Here is a 19,484-nt window from a genome sequence, read left to right on the forward strand (position 1 = left end):
TGCCCTTTGGCCTCATAAACAGCCGTACAGTCAAACTTCGTTACTACGTACTAGGTGAATACAACGTTTTCACCTTTTCAACGTACAGGTTTCTTTCCCGTTTTTAGCCTATGTATTATTCCAATAGCAGCCATTGTTTACAGCGTACACCCTTACAGCATAAACTTCGATACGACATCCAAATTTCTAGAGAAAATACGAAACCTAACCATCGTTACAACGTACAGCACTCTCCCCGCCCACCACAACTTGTGTCGCTACATCTACCTGTATCTACCTGATCTTCGCCCAACAATGCACATTTGTCTATTGCGTTGCTTGGCGTTAAATGACTTGCCTTGACCGATCGTTACTGATCGTAGTAATGGCTTGTTAAGTGTTGTGTGCGTATTCTTTGTTTATTAAACCTTGTGAAATACTGGTCATGCCGGTAATTGTGAATTCAGAATAATAATGGAAGTAAAGGATTTTATGATTTAATTCGACCAATATTTCATTAATATTTTCAGGCCAAATGCTAATTTTGATGCAAATGTTTATTTTAAAAATCCATTTTGACCAGCCGTTGTGTATTTTCGTTGCCGTTTATCGCCGGCCGGCACTAAGTAATCGTGAGTGATTTAAGGAAAATTTCAAGGATCCAAAGAGCTTTGTCGAATTATTTTACAAGTAATAATGTGTTCGTTTGTTTTGTAGTCAATTTAAGGGTCTGTTCTATTAAAGGTTTATCATTTACATGGATATTTCGTGAGTTCTTTCATCCATCTTGCACTAAGTGGTTACAACGTTCTATGCTTATAACGTACATGTTTTTGATATCCTGTCTTGTACGTAGTAACGAGGTTCGACTGTACCCTGCACTGGTTATACTGGCATACTCCCCTCTTCTGTGTGCCTGTCACTGTGTTCGTAATGCCCTGTTTTGACATGTGTATCACAATATAAGGGCATGTACTTAATGGTACAAAAACCTCACTTTCCATCGTAGATATTATTTTTGTCGCAACTGACTGCACTCACAGTTCATAGATTTATATGAAACTCTGGCACTGTCCTGGAGCACAGAACGAATGCCAGGGAAGCAGACAAGCACATGAACCATGCTGCTTGATTGTGACATTCCCACATCTGATGAGGATCCTCTTTTTGCTGAGACTCTGGTGTCACTTCGTCTTTCACAGTGATGAGGGGATTGTAAGGTGTAGAGAGGAGGTGGAGCGGAGGGAGCGTGAGGAGAGAGGACGTCTGAAAGCATGGGGTGGCACCAAGCAATGAAATGGACTCTTTATGTTGGACATGGGCAGTAACGGAACCCATAAGTACAAGGCACCGGGTTATCTTTATATTTGGAATAATATGGGCATATTTACTGAATTATCAGCAGTGACTGTAGCCAGCCTCCTTCGTGTCCCCCCCCCCCCCGCACCAAGAAAAAAAAAAAAACACCATAATATCAATAGCAAAATACCCTGAGGTTCACCACATGATCTGACAATCTCGAAACAGAAAGCCACTTGATCTCAGATTATTGATTTTTTATTTTTTTTTAAAGAAAAAAGTCCATATTTGGTCTGGGACTTTCTCGTGGTGATAATGACACTTAAAATGCAAGTCGGCTCCTTAAGCTTATGGGAAACCCGTGAAGTCTGACAGCACTCTTGGGATAGGTTTTAATGTGTCATGAAAGCGATGTCTACATGCTGATCACTTATGATGTGTAAGCTGTCAGATGGGGCACAGTCACTGAGTACAGGAATGAACGCAAGCCTCCTCTGTGGACAGCTGCCACACAAAACGCCTCCTGATCCAAACCAACTGGCAGGATTTAAACTGCTAGAAATCATTAAAAATGATTCTGTTCATACTGTGAATTCACACATGGAATTTGTTTAGCCTGTAGTAACATAGTACACATAAATGGGAAAATTCCAGGTTGCAATTGTGTTTGTACAATATGTTTTTCTCAAAGGAGAATCAGTCAGACATCTTGCTGGTTTGGAAATTTATTAAGAGATAGACTTTGAAGTGCTGCCAATGTCGGTGGCTGAATGAGTAGGTGGTCTGGTACCCGACTGATTTTCTGAGAGGCTTCTTTTAACCCCTAAGTGCCCTAGAAGGTCCCTGCCATTGATGATCTAGGAGGTCTCCTACTTAGAAATGAGTTCTGGTAAAGATGGGTGAAGGGTGTGTACCATGTAGGCATGGGGTCTACATTTCGGCAACATGTTTTGTAAAAGCTCTTATGAGCAGTTCCATGGGCGTCTAACCAACCACAGACTATAAAGGGGCCTTTCTACAGAGAGCAGTAAACTGTGATTGGCTGCTGGTCGGGGACCATTAAACTTGCAGGCGCTCAGGCATCACAGTGGTGAATAGATGCCAGTGTGTAGCTGGTTGACTGCGCCGGGCTGTCGAGAGGATGGTCCCCTCCTCGTCTATATCGCCAGTGCTGCTGCTGTTGGTTGGTGAGTGAACCCTGTCCTGTTTTATTTCATTCCCCAGAAATGGCTGGGATTATTGTTCCGGGATTTTAGTGCACGTGCGTATCTGTATCCGATTCCCGTGAAGGTAAGAAGGTGAAGAGATGGTTGTTTTGGCAGTGCCTGAATTGCAGTATCTACCCAAATTATAACCAGGGTCACCCCTGTGTTTCCTTGGCATGTCATACAGGTGAAGCCAAAAGCTGTGTGTAACTGACTTGCAATTAGACTTGCAGCTTATGCACAACACAGGCTCTTCAGCAGCTTTTATTATAGAAGAAGCTTGAAATGTTTTGTATCCATGTGTAGCTTACAGACTGGTTTGGTTGCATGACTCGGAATGTTTCTTTGCAGTGTTTTACACACAAACGACCTGACACATCCCCTTTAACCCTTTCAGTCTGCTGTAGTGTCCACTGTGTGGCTTTGCTGGGTAGACCGTGCTGGGCACGCTCCTGCGTTCTTAAAACACTCACGCGCACACACACACTACAGTGAACCCCGGCGTCTAGCCTGTCAGACAGAGAGCCCCGCAGTGTGGTACTCCTCCCTCGACCGGCACAGGCAGTCCCATCATCGCAACCCGGCTGCCCAAAGACCTGCCTGAGCACAGACGCGGTTTCCTGGCAGCCATTCCCGGGACAGCCTGAGGGTGTCTGAAGGAGCCCCTCTCCCTGTTTTCCCAAAGAACAAAGTGGCACTTTCCCTCAGGGTTAAGACGAGTGTTCACATCCTGGGTGACATCAGATGCCAACATCAGAACTGACTGTTAGTTCTTCTACCTTTCCGTGCTGAACCATAAATTGCCAGTGGTTTTCAAGTTCCTCAGATATATTTATTTGCTCGTTCTGCAGGAATGTTTGTCTCACTTTCATTTTGCTGCTGCAGGAGATGGCAAAATACTTGTTAATTATGGCCCTACTAATCTGAAGAGTCTTTGATGTGTGTGTGCGTTCGTGTGTGTGTTGTTTGTATGCACACTTGACTGCCTTGTCTCGGGAGTTGTGTTTCCCCCACGGCTTATTCTCAGCTATTCTTTACATCTAAATAAGGTGATCTGTCCTCTCCTTCCCCAGTGCACATCATTCCCGTCTCCCCTGTCGGAGATGAGAGGCCCCCGGGGAAAAATAGGAAAAGGATGCCTCCTGTCTTACACACAGAGGCCCCAGTGCTGGACCCCATCAGGGAGGCTTACGCCTACTGCAACATCCCCAATCGCACAGAGCAAGGCTGGGAGGGTAAGGCCTTCTCGTCCGGCCAGCAGGTGGCCAAATGGTTTTTGTACATGTGAACTACCTCACCACCGGCACACACGAGAAAGGACAGTTCACCGATGGCAGCGCACTTGTGTTGTCATAACGTGAAATGTAGCTGGGAAGCTGCAGATCCCTCTGTGTATAAAACATTTTATAGTTTTTTTTCACAGAGACATATAACAAGAGTGATGTTTTTTATATCTCCCAGCTATATTTTTACTGTATCTCCCTCCATATTTCTTTCCCGCGGCTCCCTCCCTGGATCCCACATAATAAAATAAACATTGGTCATAAAGTGACCTTGGATTCGGTTGCTGATTCGTCCAAGTCAACTGAGGGAAGCTTGAGTTTCCCATCCTGTTTTTCTGGTATTTCTTTAGTTGGAGTTTTATGGCCCTTAGGTCTTCAAAAGGACTGTAATTTTAACACTGGATTTTTGCTGCAATGCAGACATTTTCCTGCATGACTGGTACGTCTGCTAATGTTTCTGTCTGCGACAAAGCTAAGGCCGCTGTAAAAACCAGCCTGGCCCTGTAACACACAAAAAAAGAGAATTTATTAGGCGTATTCACCTCTAGAGTTGCTAATCTGTTCTCTATATCTAGACTTCACTGCGGTGCGCTCTTTCTCCAGCCAGCTGTCAAAGAGTCATCTGCTCTCACTTGTGATTCATTGGTGATGGAGGAAGTAAAACTTTCAGGCTTGTGGTGGGTGGGACTGCGAGCCGCCCCTCTGGGCTGAATGGTCATACCCTACCGATGGCATGTGATAATCACTCCAAGTGTGGCCTTCAAAAGCCCCTCACCCCTTTTCTGTGGAGTAGTGCTGTCATGATTACTGTAGCACACGCTTAACCGTTGTCTGTGTAAACTATAAATAAATGACCTGAAAACAAACATTTTATTACTGATGGCCATTATCAAAGGTAAACACATTGTAGTAAGATACAATTTCAGTAGCAGCACGGGTGGCGTGGACAGCTGCACATATATGCGACGCTGTGGTTCAGTGCCGCAGCCACGACACATGCACCACGCAGCCAGTGTGTTTGGGGTGTAAGAGAACAGAACAATGCAGTTTTGAGTTTCACTGTAATTTCACTTTGGAGAGGTGGTAAATGGGAAGAGTGATTTTGCAAAGCATCCACGACGCAGGCCTATTCACTGGTCATGTCTCTGAATTTTATGCCTCAGCTAATAATGTAGGTAAGATATTTTTCCTACACTCATATTAGTCTGTGTTTGAAGGCTCCCTCACAGTCCTAATCGCATGGTGTCATCATCCAGGCCACAGCCCAGCCGACTACGAGCTGCTGTCAGTCCAGGTGATGATTCGCCATGGCGACCGGTACCCGCTCTACGCCATTCCCAAAACCAAAAGGCCTGCCATTGACTGCATGCTGGTGCCCTACAGGTGAGTTGCTTCCCATGGCTGCTGCCGTGACAACACCATAAGCACTCTGTCTGCATTGCTTTGCCTGACGGGATGGTGCTATGAGATTGTTAGGTAACCATGGTGAAAACCCACAGTGAAAATGCACACAAGGGTTATCTGATGGATATCTGTTTGACTGATTACTGTTTGAGGGAAACTGGCAGTTTAGGTTTCAGCTTCCTCTATATTACTGTCATATATCTATAGTACATATTGCTGTATTCCTATCATAGGAAGGTGTGGTGTGGGGGGTCCCCTTAGCTGTCCAGCCCCACCAGGTTGTCAGCAAGCTGAGTTTAAGCCTTGCCATGGATGGAAACGGCGTGTGGTTGGTCGGTACGTCACGTTCCCGAAGAATGAGCTGCTTCTATTCGTATTCTTGCCTCTAAGGAATGAAAAGCCAGAGGGCAAGGAAAGGAAGTTGCATACAGAGGCCTTGTGTTCCCCAGGCATACGTGACATGTGCAGGCACATCATACGCGGATCGGGGGGTGGCAAAGGGTGGCTGTGGCCCCCTATACTGAAACCTGGCCACCCCATTGGCTCTCACTGTCATATATGCATTTTGGTTAAACCAGACTTTGATTTAAAAACTCCTTTTATTTCATAACTGTTTCTCTGTGTCCCTGATGAGAATGAGGGACCATAGTGCTGCTGAGCTAAGCATGTGCTCTCAGAACAGCAGTAATGCGGAAGTTTGGGAAACTTGTACCAAATATAAGCTTGTTACCTTAACTGCAAGAAATTGATATATGTATTAAATGTGGATTTGATGATTCCACCAATGCCTGAATTATAAACAGTTATAGAGTTCAGGTACCCTAAATACAACTGCCCAGGGTTGGTTCCAGCCTGCAGCTATTATTCTCACGATGGTTACGGTGATGGATGGATGGTACCTTAAATATTCCTTTTTTCTAGATGCCTTCTATTCATATTTACATTTATGTTCCACCCCAAAATGACTTTTGGTCCCACCCTGGCAACCCCACTGAAATTTTTCTGGCTTCAGCAGTGAGGCACAGTACCTTCTGTTCAACATGCTGAACATTCCCGACGGCTGAGTGACCCACAGACAGCTCACGCTTCCCTCTATGATGAGTCCTGATGGCTCCCCTACCCTGCCTCAGAGCCACATTCTCACCCCTCTGACCTCCGTCACGTCTTCCCCAGCTATGGTTTCTTTGTTCTGATGTTCAACAGCCATTTTTGGTTGAAGTGTGTATCTTCCCTTATGTGACGTGCGGTTGGGGGATCCTTTCCCGCCATGTCCGCTGTACCAAGTGACCGGCCCAGGAAGCTGAAATATTCTTGTGTTTCCACTTTGTGCATCGTAAAAAATCTTGGGGCAGCACCGGTGTGCTGCAGCTGAGTTTTCTGTGGCTGCCACACCCTGGCTTTCAGCCTCAAGCTCTCCCCTTTTCCACTGCAACTGAATGGCCTTTTTGTTTCCCGCCCACTTCCCCTGCCAGGTGGGGCTGCACTGTGCCTGCCTACTGCCACACCACACACACAATGTGGGCGTGTGTATGCATGCGAGCAACTTGACAGTGGGCGGCTTTGTACTCGTGGCAGAGTCACCTGTTCTGATGCAACCCAGTGTAGCTGTGCCTCTGCACTATGTAACCCTTCGACTCTGAAATGGAGCCTTTGTCAGATTCCTTAAGGTGTCGAGGAGATGGGGCCAGGTGAAGGCACGGAGGCTGCGTAAGGTGGGGGGTACTTTCCAGTTCACATGTTAGTGTCTGGGAGGGGAACCACACACTCTGTGTCAGAGATCGCTTTTTACACCGCAGGAATTTTTTTCAGGAACCACAACCTTTTTTCTAGAACCAGGAACTTTTGTCATGTTCACAATGCAGGAGCAAAGCCCGATTTGTAATTCCTTGGAAGCAGTTCTGGAACTTTTTTTTAGTACCTGCTCTAGACTAGGTGCTTCTCATTTGAATACAAACTACTGGGCTCATAACAAAACGACTTGCTCATCTTCCATTGTTTTGGAGTGCCAGTGAAGTGTAGGTACGTGTGAAGTTTAATATATGACCTTTTTGCATCTCCCATGCGTATTTAGCATAAGTTCCCAAGCTCCTGTTGTGCAGTGTGAAAGCGACAGACAAAAGTGGCCAGGATCTACCCAAGTCCCAGGTCTAGTCAGCCCAGGAATTCGTGCACAGGGCCCATGTTCCATGTACCTAGAATCTCCTTCAGGAACCGAGTTGTGGCAGCTTTAAACTGAGAAGTCCGTTGATTGGTAAAACATTACAGATCATTTTGTACAGTGCCAGACTTCATCCAGGCTTTTAGTGTAATGTTTATTTATGTCTTTCATCAGTGCTCTACCGACTGTGGATGATTGTGTAACTTATCCCTCTCCTGTTATTAAACTGCTTCTCCTGCTATCTCCTCCTATCGTGCCAACCGAGCACCACCTCACACAGGGCCAAAACAGGGGTGGTGGGGGGGTGCAAACTGCAAAGGTGGTCGCTTCAGATGGGGAACACTCTCTGGATTGTGTCCATTGTGGTGCTGAAAAGAGTGCTCCGCATGTAGAGTGTGTGTGTGTTACAGGGAGCACCAAAGCCTATTTATAACTAGTGGCATAATCTTCCTACTTTTATTTTTACATCCTGTAATTATGGGAATGGGGCTGCGTTTCAGTTGCCTTTCTGCCATGCTGGCCTGCAACTCTTCTCTGTGATTTTTGCTTATTCCACTTCGAAAGAATGTTCCCTCCCCCACCCTGGTATGTGGCATACCCCTCCATCTCTTCCTCTCTCCCTTCCTCCCTCATTCTACCCCATAGTCAACCAACCAGCCACACACACAGTCCCTAGGTGTCTCCTAATGAGAGCACTTTCAGCCTGGCATGGAGACTGCTACCAGCTGCTGTGGGTTTAATGAGTCTGAAGGCACCTTCTAAAGACCTTAATTTCCTTATTGTGGCGAACTTGTGGAAAGTCTGGTTACTTTGTGTGCTTCTGTTGGGTATCAGAAGGGAAGACTTTGCTCCCAATTAATACTGTTGCTCACTCTACTACGTTAGTACAACTGGTGCTAATTAATCTGTAACTCATTTAGCCCGTGACGCGTAATTCTGGCATACAAATGTATTACAGGCAGATGTATTAAAACAGCCCCCCTCCTGGATCTACGCTTGTCACATCACTGTTATCCAACACGGGTCCCAGGGTGAATGCAGTATCCTGAGACTCAAAATACTCACTCTTGCTGGACAAGCATGGGGGGGACAGGAGTGAAGCTGTTAATCACAGAGGCGTCACCATGTGGGAAGCTGCAGCCTGCTGGGGCGAGGATCTGCGTAATTTCCAGGTGGGGCGGGATGCTAATAATTGGAATTATTCACAGTGGCTGTCCGTTGCCTTGCAGACTCAGGTTTCTGTGTCAGCTTGTGCCCAATGGCTGGGGTGTGACTGAGGTGCGATTTCTGCATTTGATTTTTCTACATGCGCCCCACGCCACCCTCAATCTCGGCACTCATGTCCAGGATCCTGCTGCACAACAGAGAAGGGCTGTATAAATAACCTAGCCAGGTCTGGACCTCTGAGTTCACATATGGGGCGTTACTCACGGAGGGGAAGGGGGGACAAAGAAAGAGAAGGAAGGGGAGGGGGCCCGGATGGCCCAGTGTTGGCCATACAAAGTAGGACTAACCCTTCAGTATTGTGGTCTCAGGGGTTGGGGTTGGGGGGGGGGGGGGGGGGCAGGGGGTTGCACTGTGGTACCTCTGGACACAATGCTGCTTGGGCCTTGGGGTGCACTACCCTCTCCTGAATAGACTGTATGTGAAATTTAGCCCCGTGCAGGATGACATGAGGGAGTTGACTGGTCTGGGCTGCAGAAAGTGGGTTTTCATTTATAGGGCTTCTGGGAAGCCCAGCTGTGATGCAGTGGCAGTAGTGAAGAGAAATTTCAAAATGGTTCTGTGTGTTAGGCGAGTGACTGCTCGTGTGTAAAGGAAGTTGGCTCTGAATTCCTACCTGTGTGTGTTACATAACCAACATATTCCTTTAGTAAGGTGATATGAAGGAATGTGTTTCAGTCCTTGTGTTTCCTTGTCTTAAGTTTTCTTCAAATGTCAAGCCGGTCTGTTGATTTAATAAATACATTTTATCTTAAGATACTTTACTGGATAAATATTTTTTTTTAATAAGAGCTTAGGTTTTACATGTTTAATCAGCTGTCAAGAAAGATTAATGTAGGGTGTTCACAGATTGTTATAATTCTTCCTTGAAGTGATTTTTATCGTTTAGTGACTTAGAGGTAATCGTTTTAATGTGTGGTGTCCTTGCGCCCTCTGGTGGTAGACATGACAACCACACCAACTAAAAGACATCAAATCACTGAAAGAATAGTTATCTTACCTAAACCTTACTTGACTGAGCTGTCACCACAAAGCTTCATTACCATTTTCTGGGGGAGTATAAGGTCCTGTTTTGTGTTGTTCCCTGCTGTGTTTACAATTTTAGGTGGGGTCAGTTTATATTTCAGCACGCTTCATTCTGAACAGTATGAGGATATTGTGTTGTGTTTGTGGGCTGTGTCTGTAGCTGCCCCAACTCTAACCAGGAAGGGGGCAGCGTTCTCACAGAGCGGTCTGCTGTCTCTTCCCCCTCTCCTCCCCGAGACGCCCAGGCTGCCTGCCCTTTACTCCTCGTTCCCAGCTACATATAGGTCCCTGCAGGCTCACCATGTCTCAAACCCCACCCACTCCCCCACAGCCACCCTGGCCAGCTGCAGCTGTGAGGAACTGCCTGTCATGTGGGGATATGCAGCAGACCCACAGCTTGCTGAAGAGTGAAAACTTGTTCGCTGTGTTATCTGATGGAATAATTAACATTCCCCCCTCCCCACAGGAGCCCCTCCCACCCACTGCTGGCCACTTTTATCAATCACATGTCTTGGGGAGGGCGTGGACGCTGGGACCCCATGCTGAGTGCCCTGCCCCGCCTCCCCAGTCACAGCATGTGTGAGATGGGGGAGCTCACACAAACAGGTAAGACTGTGGACTGTTAAAGGGGAGGGGCTACAGGGCAGTGTTGAGCAATTCTGAAATCAGACAGTAAGTTCTCAGGGTGTGCTGTCTCATCCACTGCATCTGCCGTACAGTCCAGCTGAGTAAGTAGGTCAACAGGCTTTGATAAATCTAACTGAGCTATGATAAACTTTTCCGTAGAATTATCTGTCTGTTCCCTGATACCAATTCCTTTATGCTCAGAGATGTACTAAAGCTAGCATCTTTCTGTAAGCAGACATCTGGTTCTCTGTTGCCCCCTACAGGCATCGTGCAACACCTGCGAAACGGACAGCTCCTGCGTGACGCCTACATGAAGCGGCACAAGCTGCTGCAGCCCGGCTGGACGGCGCGGCAACTGTACGTGGAGTCGACGGGCAAGAGCCGCACGCTGCAGAGCGGCCTGGCTCTGCTGTACGGCCTGCTACCGGACTTCGACTGGGCCGAGGTGGTGGTGCAGCATCAGGCCAGTACACTCTTCTGCGGGGCTCACTGTGACTGTCCCGCCCGGAACCGCTACCTGGAAGAGGAGCAACGGCGACAATATCGACTCCGCGTGGCGGACACCCAGCTGGACCACATGTACGCGGACATGGCGCGGATGGTGGGCGTGGCCCCGCGACAGCTGCGTGCCGCCAACCCTGTCGATTCTCTAACGTGCCACCTTTGCCACGGCCTGAGCTTCCCATGTACCGCGCAGGGCTGCCTATCGCCACGGCAACTGGCCATAATCAAGCGGCAGCAGCTGGAGGATGAGGAGGACCGCCGTCGCCAGGGGCTATACCGCCGCTACGCGCTGCTGGCGGCGCACCCCTTCCTGAACCGCACGGCGGGACGCATGCTGCACGCCGCAGAGGGCCGCGACGGTGGGGAGGCGCTGGCGGTCTTCTCGGCACATGATGTGACGCTGGTGCCGCTGCTGAGCGCGCTGGGGCTGGCCAAGGCCCGCTTCCCGCGTTTTGCCGCGCGCCTGGTATTTGAGCTGTGGCGGATCCCGCCGCAGCCCCGGCAGGAAGATGGCAACTCAGAGCGCCAGCAGCTGTTTGTGCGCATACTCTATGATGGCGAGGACGTCACCTTCCAAACCTCCTTCTGCTGGTCTCACGAGCGCCTCCCTGGCCAGCCCCTGTGCCCCTTTAACAGCTTCCTGTCGTTCGTTCGCAGGGATATGTTCAGGACCCTCAACGCCACCAGCTACCAGGAGGCCTGCCACAGGAGGCCTGTCTGATGGGGGATCGCCCGTCCCCAGAGTGTCCCAACCTGTTACTTCCTTTTCGTTAGAGTAGCATTAGCTGTGACTCATGCTCTAGTGCTACAAAAAAACCTTAAGTAAAACCATGATTCTTCCCTTCAAAATATAATTTCAAACATATAAAGTGCATTACTTTGTGCCTGTGTCTGTATAATACATACACACATATACTGCGTATGTAAATGTCATGCCATTCTCATGTTCATTTACTTAGATTATATTCATATATGTCGTGTGTGTCACTAGCCACTTTGGAATTTAAAAGGAAACTTCTCACTTTAATAACTGAACAGGTGACTTGTTTAAGCGAGACTCATTTCTGAGCAGACCTCGTGCCACTTATCAAGCCAGAGTTCAGCACTACTGAGATTAATCAGTAACTCGCATGCAGGGTGAACAGAGCCTGGTCTGCTAAATTAACAGTTAAAGGTTTTTTGACATCATTCATAGATAATCTGACTTCCAGTAGATGATACATCGTAAATACCAACATGGTGCTGTTTTTCGAGATCTTCCGAAGCTTCTGCCGCCTCTTGTGGAGGGAGTACTCAGAAGTGGTTTGGCATTAAAAAGTTGTGTTTACTAACCTGGTCGGGTAATTAATGAGATTTTAAATAGTGGAAAACTGACCACCGTCCTTGGTGTTTTTTTTTTTTTTTTTTTTTTGCACAAGTTGCCATGGAAGCAGGGTTTGTTTACTTCTTCAAACACTAAAGGAAGGTACAGATGTTCCTCTACTGTATAAATGCAGATATTTTCTCAAGATATTTTCTATAGCTGAATTAGTTTTAATACATATTTTAAAAAAAAATCCAGTGTTGAACATAAAGGTGTTTTACGATATTGAAATTTGTATGTGTCCAGTCTACAGATGTTTATTTTAGTGCCGTTAATTCATGAACATTTCCCAATAAATAAAAGTTATGAAGGTGCCCCTGATATTTCTGCTATTTTTATGGCTGTACTGTCTTTATAATCATAGTATGGTGTTTTGTAAACCACGTTATTACGATTTTAAAATCTATACATCGATGTATTTTGTGTGTACAAGGGTTTGCTGAGATGGAAAAAAGGTGTAAAATTTCATAATGTATACTTGAATAAATATTTTTTTCCGTATTTGAGCAGGATCCCGTTTCATTGGATGAAGTCTGCCCTCTAGTGGTTGGGAGCTGAATGGGCATAAATATGATTTCTGGCAGGTCAGTTCAATCGCTCCCACCTCCCCAAAAAAATCTGTTGGAAAAATAGATTAATGTCTAGGAGGACAAAATGTTTGCTGGATAAGTTGGAGTGAGTATTTTTAAGTTAAAACCTAAAATGTGGTCTCATTTGAGCCGTACCTTCACTCGGGTAGGTATTTCCCTGATGATACAATTCACTGGAAAGATGCCTCTTCCACTCCAGTGTCTGCCTCCAACACTGGAACCTCTCCAGTTAATGTACAATTGCACATGAACGGGGGGGAAGGTTTCACCAGCGGGTTACTCAGTGATAGTGCCTCTAGCGGGGAAAAAATTAACTGCTCACAGATGACATCAGAAAAATGGGGATGCGGGTGTGGAGGGCAGGGGGACAGGGCCTCAGGAGAGCTAGGGGCCGCACTGGCACATGGAGCAGACCGCTGACAGACACTCTGCAGCTCACAGGATAGTGTGGAAACTGAGCAAATGACAATAATGGATGAGGTTGTTAGCGAGAACAGGCCTACTACGCTGTGGCTGTACAAACACCCGAGTGATTGTTTAGGTGACACTACCCCATCCCCCCCCCCCACTACAATCTATGTGTCCTTTGAGTAGGGGGTGGGGGTTAATGGACATGAATTGGAGAAGAGTATTTCCCCATCTGCTGTCCACCGCTCCTCCCCGGACAGATGTCAGCTACTGTCTTTGCTGGGTGGGGGGGCATTATGATGGATGACTGGCGGGAATAGGAGAGTTGATTAGAGTCATGTGACACGGGCAGACAGATGCTGACAGACGGTTCAGGGAAAATGATTTCTTGATACAGCCCAGCTGGCCGTCACACATTCCTTAAAGTAAATGAATACAAATTTGCTGCAAAATTAGCATGGAGCAAGTATGAATAATAATAAAAAGGTGATAAAATATTTCATTTTTTAACAATTCAATGTATCCTTCGCCTTATCTCTTCACCATGATGTAATACAACTATCTATAAACAGTGTTTGGGGTCACCTTCCAACAAAAATGGATATATTACCATGTTAATGTACCAGGCCTGATGACAGGTTCTGCATGTAATGGTTATTAATGCATTAGTTGCGCCTGGAAAGACTGACCGAAGCGCTGGAACGCTCGTTAAGCACAAGACGAATGCATTCATGGGAGCAGACAGCAAAGGCGGCTGCTGTAGCATTATGGCTGTATGTACACCCTTCTCTCATGAGCGGGCCGCGTTTTGAGTGTGTGCGTCGGGCGCGAGATGAGCCACAAGGTGACCACAAAGCACAAGCGTCGTCACGACTGCTGGAGGAAAGATGTTTGAAAATATCTTCCAAGAAGCCATGGTTGGTATGGTTTTATTCAACCTGATTACTGCTGGTTAATGATCAACTTCTCCAAGCTGGTTGTTGCATAGCAGCAAAGCTTTTAATGGGGCCACAGGAAATCCTACACAGATCCATCAGCTCAGTTGTTTATATGAATCTGTGTCTCCTGTGTAATGTTTTATATAGACAAAAGCTGGGTGGAGTGAGTTGCTGACGTGTACTGTTTTCTTACGCCTCCAGCCTGTCCCTGGTTTTTGCCCTCATTGATTTTGACGCCCCCTCCAATTTTGGCCCAGCCAAGGGGCATGGGATGGGTGCCATCGTACTTGTTCAGTTGGGGATTAAAGCGATCCGGCAGATGACAGCCCACTGTGATGAGGAGGGAGCCTGTCTGCGGTTGGCCGGTTTGTTTACCTACCTCAGTCTTAAATCTCCGTAAGGGGAACATGGCATCACAACAACAACAACAGCGCCGGCGCGTAATAACAGGAGGAACACCGTTGTGCATATTAACAGATTAGAGTCCCGTCACCTGAACCCATCCGCCATCCAAGGTCATGCCGCTTGGCTCTCTGATTAACGAGCCGACGCTTGTCACTTCGGGCTGGTGGCTGGGACAAATCGACGGCTGCTGTCGGAGCCCATGATTCACACACGTGAGCACCGTCGGCGTGAGGCTCCCCAGCCTTCGCCAGGTTTTCCAGTTAAACGAGGGGATTTATTCTATGCTTTGGAAGGTGCTGAGTATTAATGCAGCCAAGCTGTTTTACAGCAGGGTGGGGGGCCGGGGGGTGTTCTGCTCAACCCTCCTGTTGCTCTTACATAGATTCTAAATGGATAATATGCTGTTACCCTTCCAGAAACTACAAACTTATCAGCTGGTCTCAAATAGGTTTTTGTGAAGAGGAACTTGTACATTAAATTCTTGTTATAAAGTTATACATATACTGGTTAGGTACCACTAGGCCTCATAACCAGTAAAACAGATCTCCTGGTGAGCAAGACAGAAAAATGCTGAGGTCATTTAAATCTAGCTGGAAAGTATACTGTAATTCAGCTAGGAAAAGTTCCATATGATCATTCCCTGGGGTAGTCTATGGCATCCATACATCCACCCATTTTCTGTAAGCACTTATCCTATTCAGGGTCACAAGGGTTTGGAGCCTACCCTGGAGGCTACGGGCGCAAGGCAGGGAACAACCCAGGACGGGGCGCCAACCCACCCAACCAACTGACACCTACAAGCAATTTGGTAACTCCAATCAGTCTCAGCATGTTTATGGACTGGGGGCGGGACCCTATGACCTCATGGGAAGAGCATGCAAAATCCACACACATAGAACAGAGAATTGAACCCAGGTCGCAGTGGTGTGATGCAACAGTGCTAACCACTGCAAGACCATGCCGCCCCAGTCTATGGCAGTATTTCTGGTCTATGGTATTCACCCATTCGGCCTGTCCTTATAGACGGGGGCGGGTTCCCTAAAACGTCGAGCTTACCTCCAGTGTTCCTTGGAGAGATTAGAGGCTGCAGAACTCCATCCCTTTCCTGAAGCTCCTCATGCAGTCCCTCAGACCCACAGAGTTGCTGCTCAACAGCAAGTCAGCCTGCATAGAGCATCAGATTTAGATATTAGTTTAGCCAAGCTTAGTACTAGCAAATCACTTAATCCCTGTGACTTCAAGTGCACCCAGGCCTCTCAGGCCACAGACACTTTCTTGACCCCTGATTCATATCTCCCAGTCTGCTGAGCTTTAGACAAGGGAAAGTAGGTGTGTGCTATGGGGACACAGAAGACCTAGGGAGGTTAGGTGATGAACTGCTGGTCTGACAGCTTAGCTTCTGCTACCTCAAACCTCTCGCTCCAGACTTTTTGCACACTCATAAAGGGTTTGCATTTCAATGCTGCGAATGAACTCAGCATGACCGTAGAGCTGTCTAGAACTCTCACTGAATGGGAGGCAGCTTCTCTCCCCTACGTACATATTAATGTGCACAGAGATAAGGGTTCAAAGCCAGACCTACTAGTATACCGAAACATGAAGGAGAAAGCAGTCAAAATGTACTAAACAAACATCATAAATATACAATTATCGCCAGTGTTTTTTTATTTACCTTGTTTAATAAGTTTTTGCAAATATTAATGTAGTGTATACAGTAATCTTTTTTAAATCAATCATGTTAAATATGTCTCTCAGGAAACCGAAGCAAGGATCGTGCTGTACACTAGGTGGCAGTAGCGGTTCTGTTTAAGCAGCCGAAAGCTTCAATCACATCACTGCCGCTTTGTCATTCACTGCTTATGACTCCGCATTGCTTATAATCAATAACCGAAAAATACGACTCCTTCACAAACGAAGGAACTGATGCATCATCCTGATGAGTTAAAACAAATCTTCAAAAAGGCGTCTGATTATCAAAGTGTTGATATTCTGCGGCGTTTTCGTTTTATTTATTTAGGTAAACTCAGGATACGTATTCACGTAATGTGCCCCTGATAAACCTGATATTATATGAGCGATTGGTTTTTGTATGGCGAGGCAGTTTAATAAAAGCCTTATATTATGAATGACTAACTGACATCTTGTCATTCACTTGTGATTTATAAGGCGATTTAGGAGGGTAACGCCTGGGGCAAACCAGTGCAATTAACCATGTTTCATCCTCTAAAACAAAGGAGCTTGTTTCCTGTGTCACGTCTGCGCGGCACCCTTCCTCTGCCATATCCCCCCCCTCCCCCCGAAACCTGGGCGCAAATGGCCGGGTGCGATGATTCCCCGAGAAGCCCATCCGCGTCATTGGAAGATGATCGGAAAATGTCCAGCTTGAGTAAGGCATCAGTAACGCGTCTCGGAGCGCCACCACTAAATGGCGGCTTCGGCTGCCAGCCGCCGAGCAAAGTGCGGGATCATCTCTGAGACTGTCATGCGTGCGTCAGAGGGGAGCAGATAGCGGCGTCCCCCCGCCGGCCTCGCCAGGAGACGCCCGGCAATGGGAGGGGGGAGAGGATCTCCGCAACCGTGCCACTGCGCCCTTATTTCTCTCAGCTGAGAGCATAAAGGTAAAAGGCAGCTCACTAATATAAATAAAATGTCAAAAATTTGTGGATTCCATTAAGTTACAGCAATCACCACAATTCGTCGGAGGGAAAGAGATGGACATAGAGTACGACACAAATAGGCCTACATATGAACTTATGGCAAATAACCCACACCATAAACTAAATTTAAACCGAAATGGGCTTAAAACCACAACAGCAACTGGAAACAAAGTATGAATAATATGGTATAAGAGATGTAATAAGTGATGAAACTCGCACAGTGACTTTGTACGTAAACGGGATAAATCAGAGAGGAACGGAACTGGCGCTGCTAGTTATCCCGTTTACCAGGTAACGTCCACTGCAGCGGCCTTTAACTGTACGAGTAAAGCTACTAGGTTTACAGAAAAAACGACGTGTGTAAAGCTAACCCTGAATGGTGTGCAACATTACCGGCAATACATATTCAGCTCTTGGGTTGAAGAGTGAGGCCTTTCCACGCCTAAAATGTACATGAAATGGCGTTAACTGGTACAAGTGTGTGAGCTTGACAGAAAAGCCGTTATTTAAGTTATTACAGTTTACCGTAAACGTCGTCTTTATGCGGCCGTAGCTGCACACATATGCAGATATGTCAGGGGACGTGAGGGATCTGCCTCGTGCCCATTGCTTCCGGGATAGGCTCCGGACCCCCCGCGACCCAGTAGGACAAGCGGTTTGGAAAATGGATGGTTGGACGTGAGGGCAAGCCGAGGCGCGCCCCCTCGCGGTCAGCACCTTTTTCGGTCGGGGGGGGGGGGAGGGGGGGGGCACTGGGAGTATCTGGAGAATGGGAGAATATCGGGCATCGGCAGGCAGATGCGACTCATTTTCAGCACGGGAGTCTTATGGCCAGCACATTTTGTCTTCCTTCTCAGGGAACTTTGATAAATGATCCACAGTTAAAGTCTTATTATTCCGATACATTTATTACTGTCATTTCAGGAAAAAAAAAATACTAAATAGCATATTGAACTGTTCAGGCAGTCTGACTTTTCCAGCACCGCCTGGTCTCTTTCTAATATCTATCGTTCCAGAAACTTCCAGTGATTGACGACAGAAAACAATTAACTGTGGCACCTGCGCGACGGCATATCGCGCTCCCCCAGTTATAAATGACACGCGATAACACTGACGCACGTGCGGCGTATTTGCGCTTTTCTCCAATCGTGGTTTATTGTGTGTGTGTGTGTGTGTGTGTGTGTGTGAGAGAGAGAGAGAGAGAGAGAGAGAGAGAGAGAGAGAGAGAGAGAGAGAGAGGGGACTCACTGGTTAACATTCTGAAGTGTTGTTTTAATTTTTTTTTTTGTTTCCGACCGGCTCAATTTTAAACTTGTCAGATATTTTTGTTTCTTCTTCGAGTCTCAATATTGGGCCTGGGTATCTACTGGATGAGATTGAAAAGAAAACCAATGGTATCGCTCATCCCTATCTTCCAATCCGAAAAGGTAGTAGGGATGTGCGGATCAATATTCTTTCGATCTGAGTGCTTTCATTTTGAGAATCGATTCTGACGTTAAAATGTCTATTTTTTACCTTGAAATTTAATTGTTTATATTATTCTAAACAGCAGACTTATAACAAATGGGGCATGGCCATCCATAAGTGGGGGGAAAGGGGAAGTTTCCCAGAGAGTATAAGGAAATGGCTGACCAAGGTCTTGAACAGGGGCACATTATATGAACGATCGGTTTTTGAAAAAAGACAACATTTCCGTGTCAAACCGCTTAGTTCTCGGTTGCAGCCAGCAAAGACCCTCGTAACCTGCCATCCCCCATTCGATACCAGCAATACCAACCTTCCATCGATCAAAATCATATCGAAAAGACAATCGATGGTACCGGCTGTCACTACAGTAGGAGGGACAGTGGCAATAGGTGAGGGAATTGAATACTGGCATTTATGACAGTGACGCTCTCGGAAACCATTGGCGAACATGCGGACACGTAGCCGTACCTGTGTACCACAACAGTCTCCCAGTAAACGATACACGGTACCGTCAGTCTTCCGATGCCTGTGTCTGTGCTTCATGGTCTTTCGTTAAGTTTATCTGTAACTTGCCCCCGTCGATGGAGGCTGAAATGACAAGTGAAAGCTCTGTCAGACATTGTGTAAGAAGAGGAATGGTTTTAATCTTGTTCTGCTAACGCTCTCCCGCTCCTTTAGCAGGGATGGGGCTTCTTTTTAGAAATAACTTCATGAGACCCCCTTTGGAAACATGCACGCTTGCAGACAATAAAGCTCGCATCTGACGTTTTGTTATAGGACAGACGAACTCCTGTCTTCACCGACTGACATAAGTATAGCATGATGGATTTAGCTGCGTTTGGTGACGGTCTCAGAGGTAACGGTAAGGTTTTACTGCGGCCGACGGACACCGGAAGGTCCTTTGATGGATTCGTGGCAGCCCGGTGCGGCAGGTCCCAGATGGCTGC

At 46.8% G+C, this 19,484-nt stretch overlaps 1 protein-coding gene and 1 long non-coding RNA gene across 7 annotated transcripts in view; one reads left to right on the forward strand and one right to left on the reverse strand.

Moving 5' to 3' along the window:
• Nucleotides 1-12,573, forward strand: part of pxylp1 (2-phosphoxylose phosphatase 1) — a 29,270-nt gene extending 16,697 nt beyond the window's left edge. For 4 of the 5 annotated variants that reach the window (XM_049005367.1, XM_049005368.1, XM_049005370.1 and 1 more), the window contains 4 exons: nucleotides 3,557-3,718; nucleotides 5,023-5,149; nucleotides 10,045-10,184; nucleotides 10,469-12,573. In XM_049005367.1, coding sequence (XP_048861324.1) covers nucleotides 3,557-3,718; nucleotides 5,023-5,149; nucleotides 10,045-10,184; nucleotides 10,469-11,430 — 1,391 coding nt within the window. In that variant the 3' untranslated portion in view covers nucleotides 11,431-12,573. Of the gene's footprint in view, nucleotides 1-1,506; nucleotides 2,466-3,556; nucleotides 3,719-5,022; nucleotides 5,150-10,044; nucleotides 10,185-10,468 lie in introns of those variants that run through there. The other variant, XM_049005371.1, reaches the window with a different exon arrangement.
• Nucleotides 10,630-17,706, reverse strand: LOC125728373 (uncharacterized). 2 transcript variants are annotated; one of them, XR_007389047.1, is made up of 3 exons: nucleotides 17,596-17,706; nucleotides 15,470-15,577; nucleotides 10,630-10,722 (listed from the first exon to the last, which is right to left on the reverse strand). It is a non-coding gene; the product is annotated as an uncharacterized LOC125728373 (long non-coding RNA). The 2 variants fall into 2 exon arrangements; XR_007389048.1 differs by lacking the exon at nucleotides 17,596-17,706 and adding an exon at nucleotides 17,464-17,556.
• Between the last annotated feature and the right edge of the window lie 1,778 nt (nucleotides 17,707-19,484).

The sequence above is a fragment of the Brienomyrus brachyistius genome, unplaced genomic scaffold (assembly GCF_023856365.1).
Source record: "Brienomyrus brachyistius isolate T26 unplaced genomic scaffold, BBRACH_0.4 scaffold266, whole genome shotgun sequence".
In the NCBI taxonomy this organism is placed as follows: Eukaryota; Metazoa; Chordata; class Actinopteri; order Osteoglossiformes; family Mormyridae; genus Brienomyrus; species Brienomyrus brachyistius.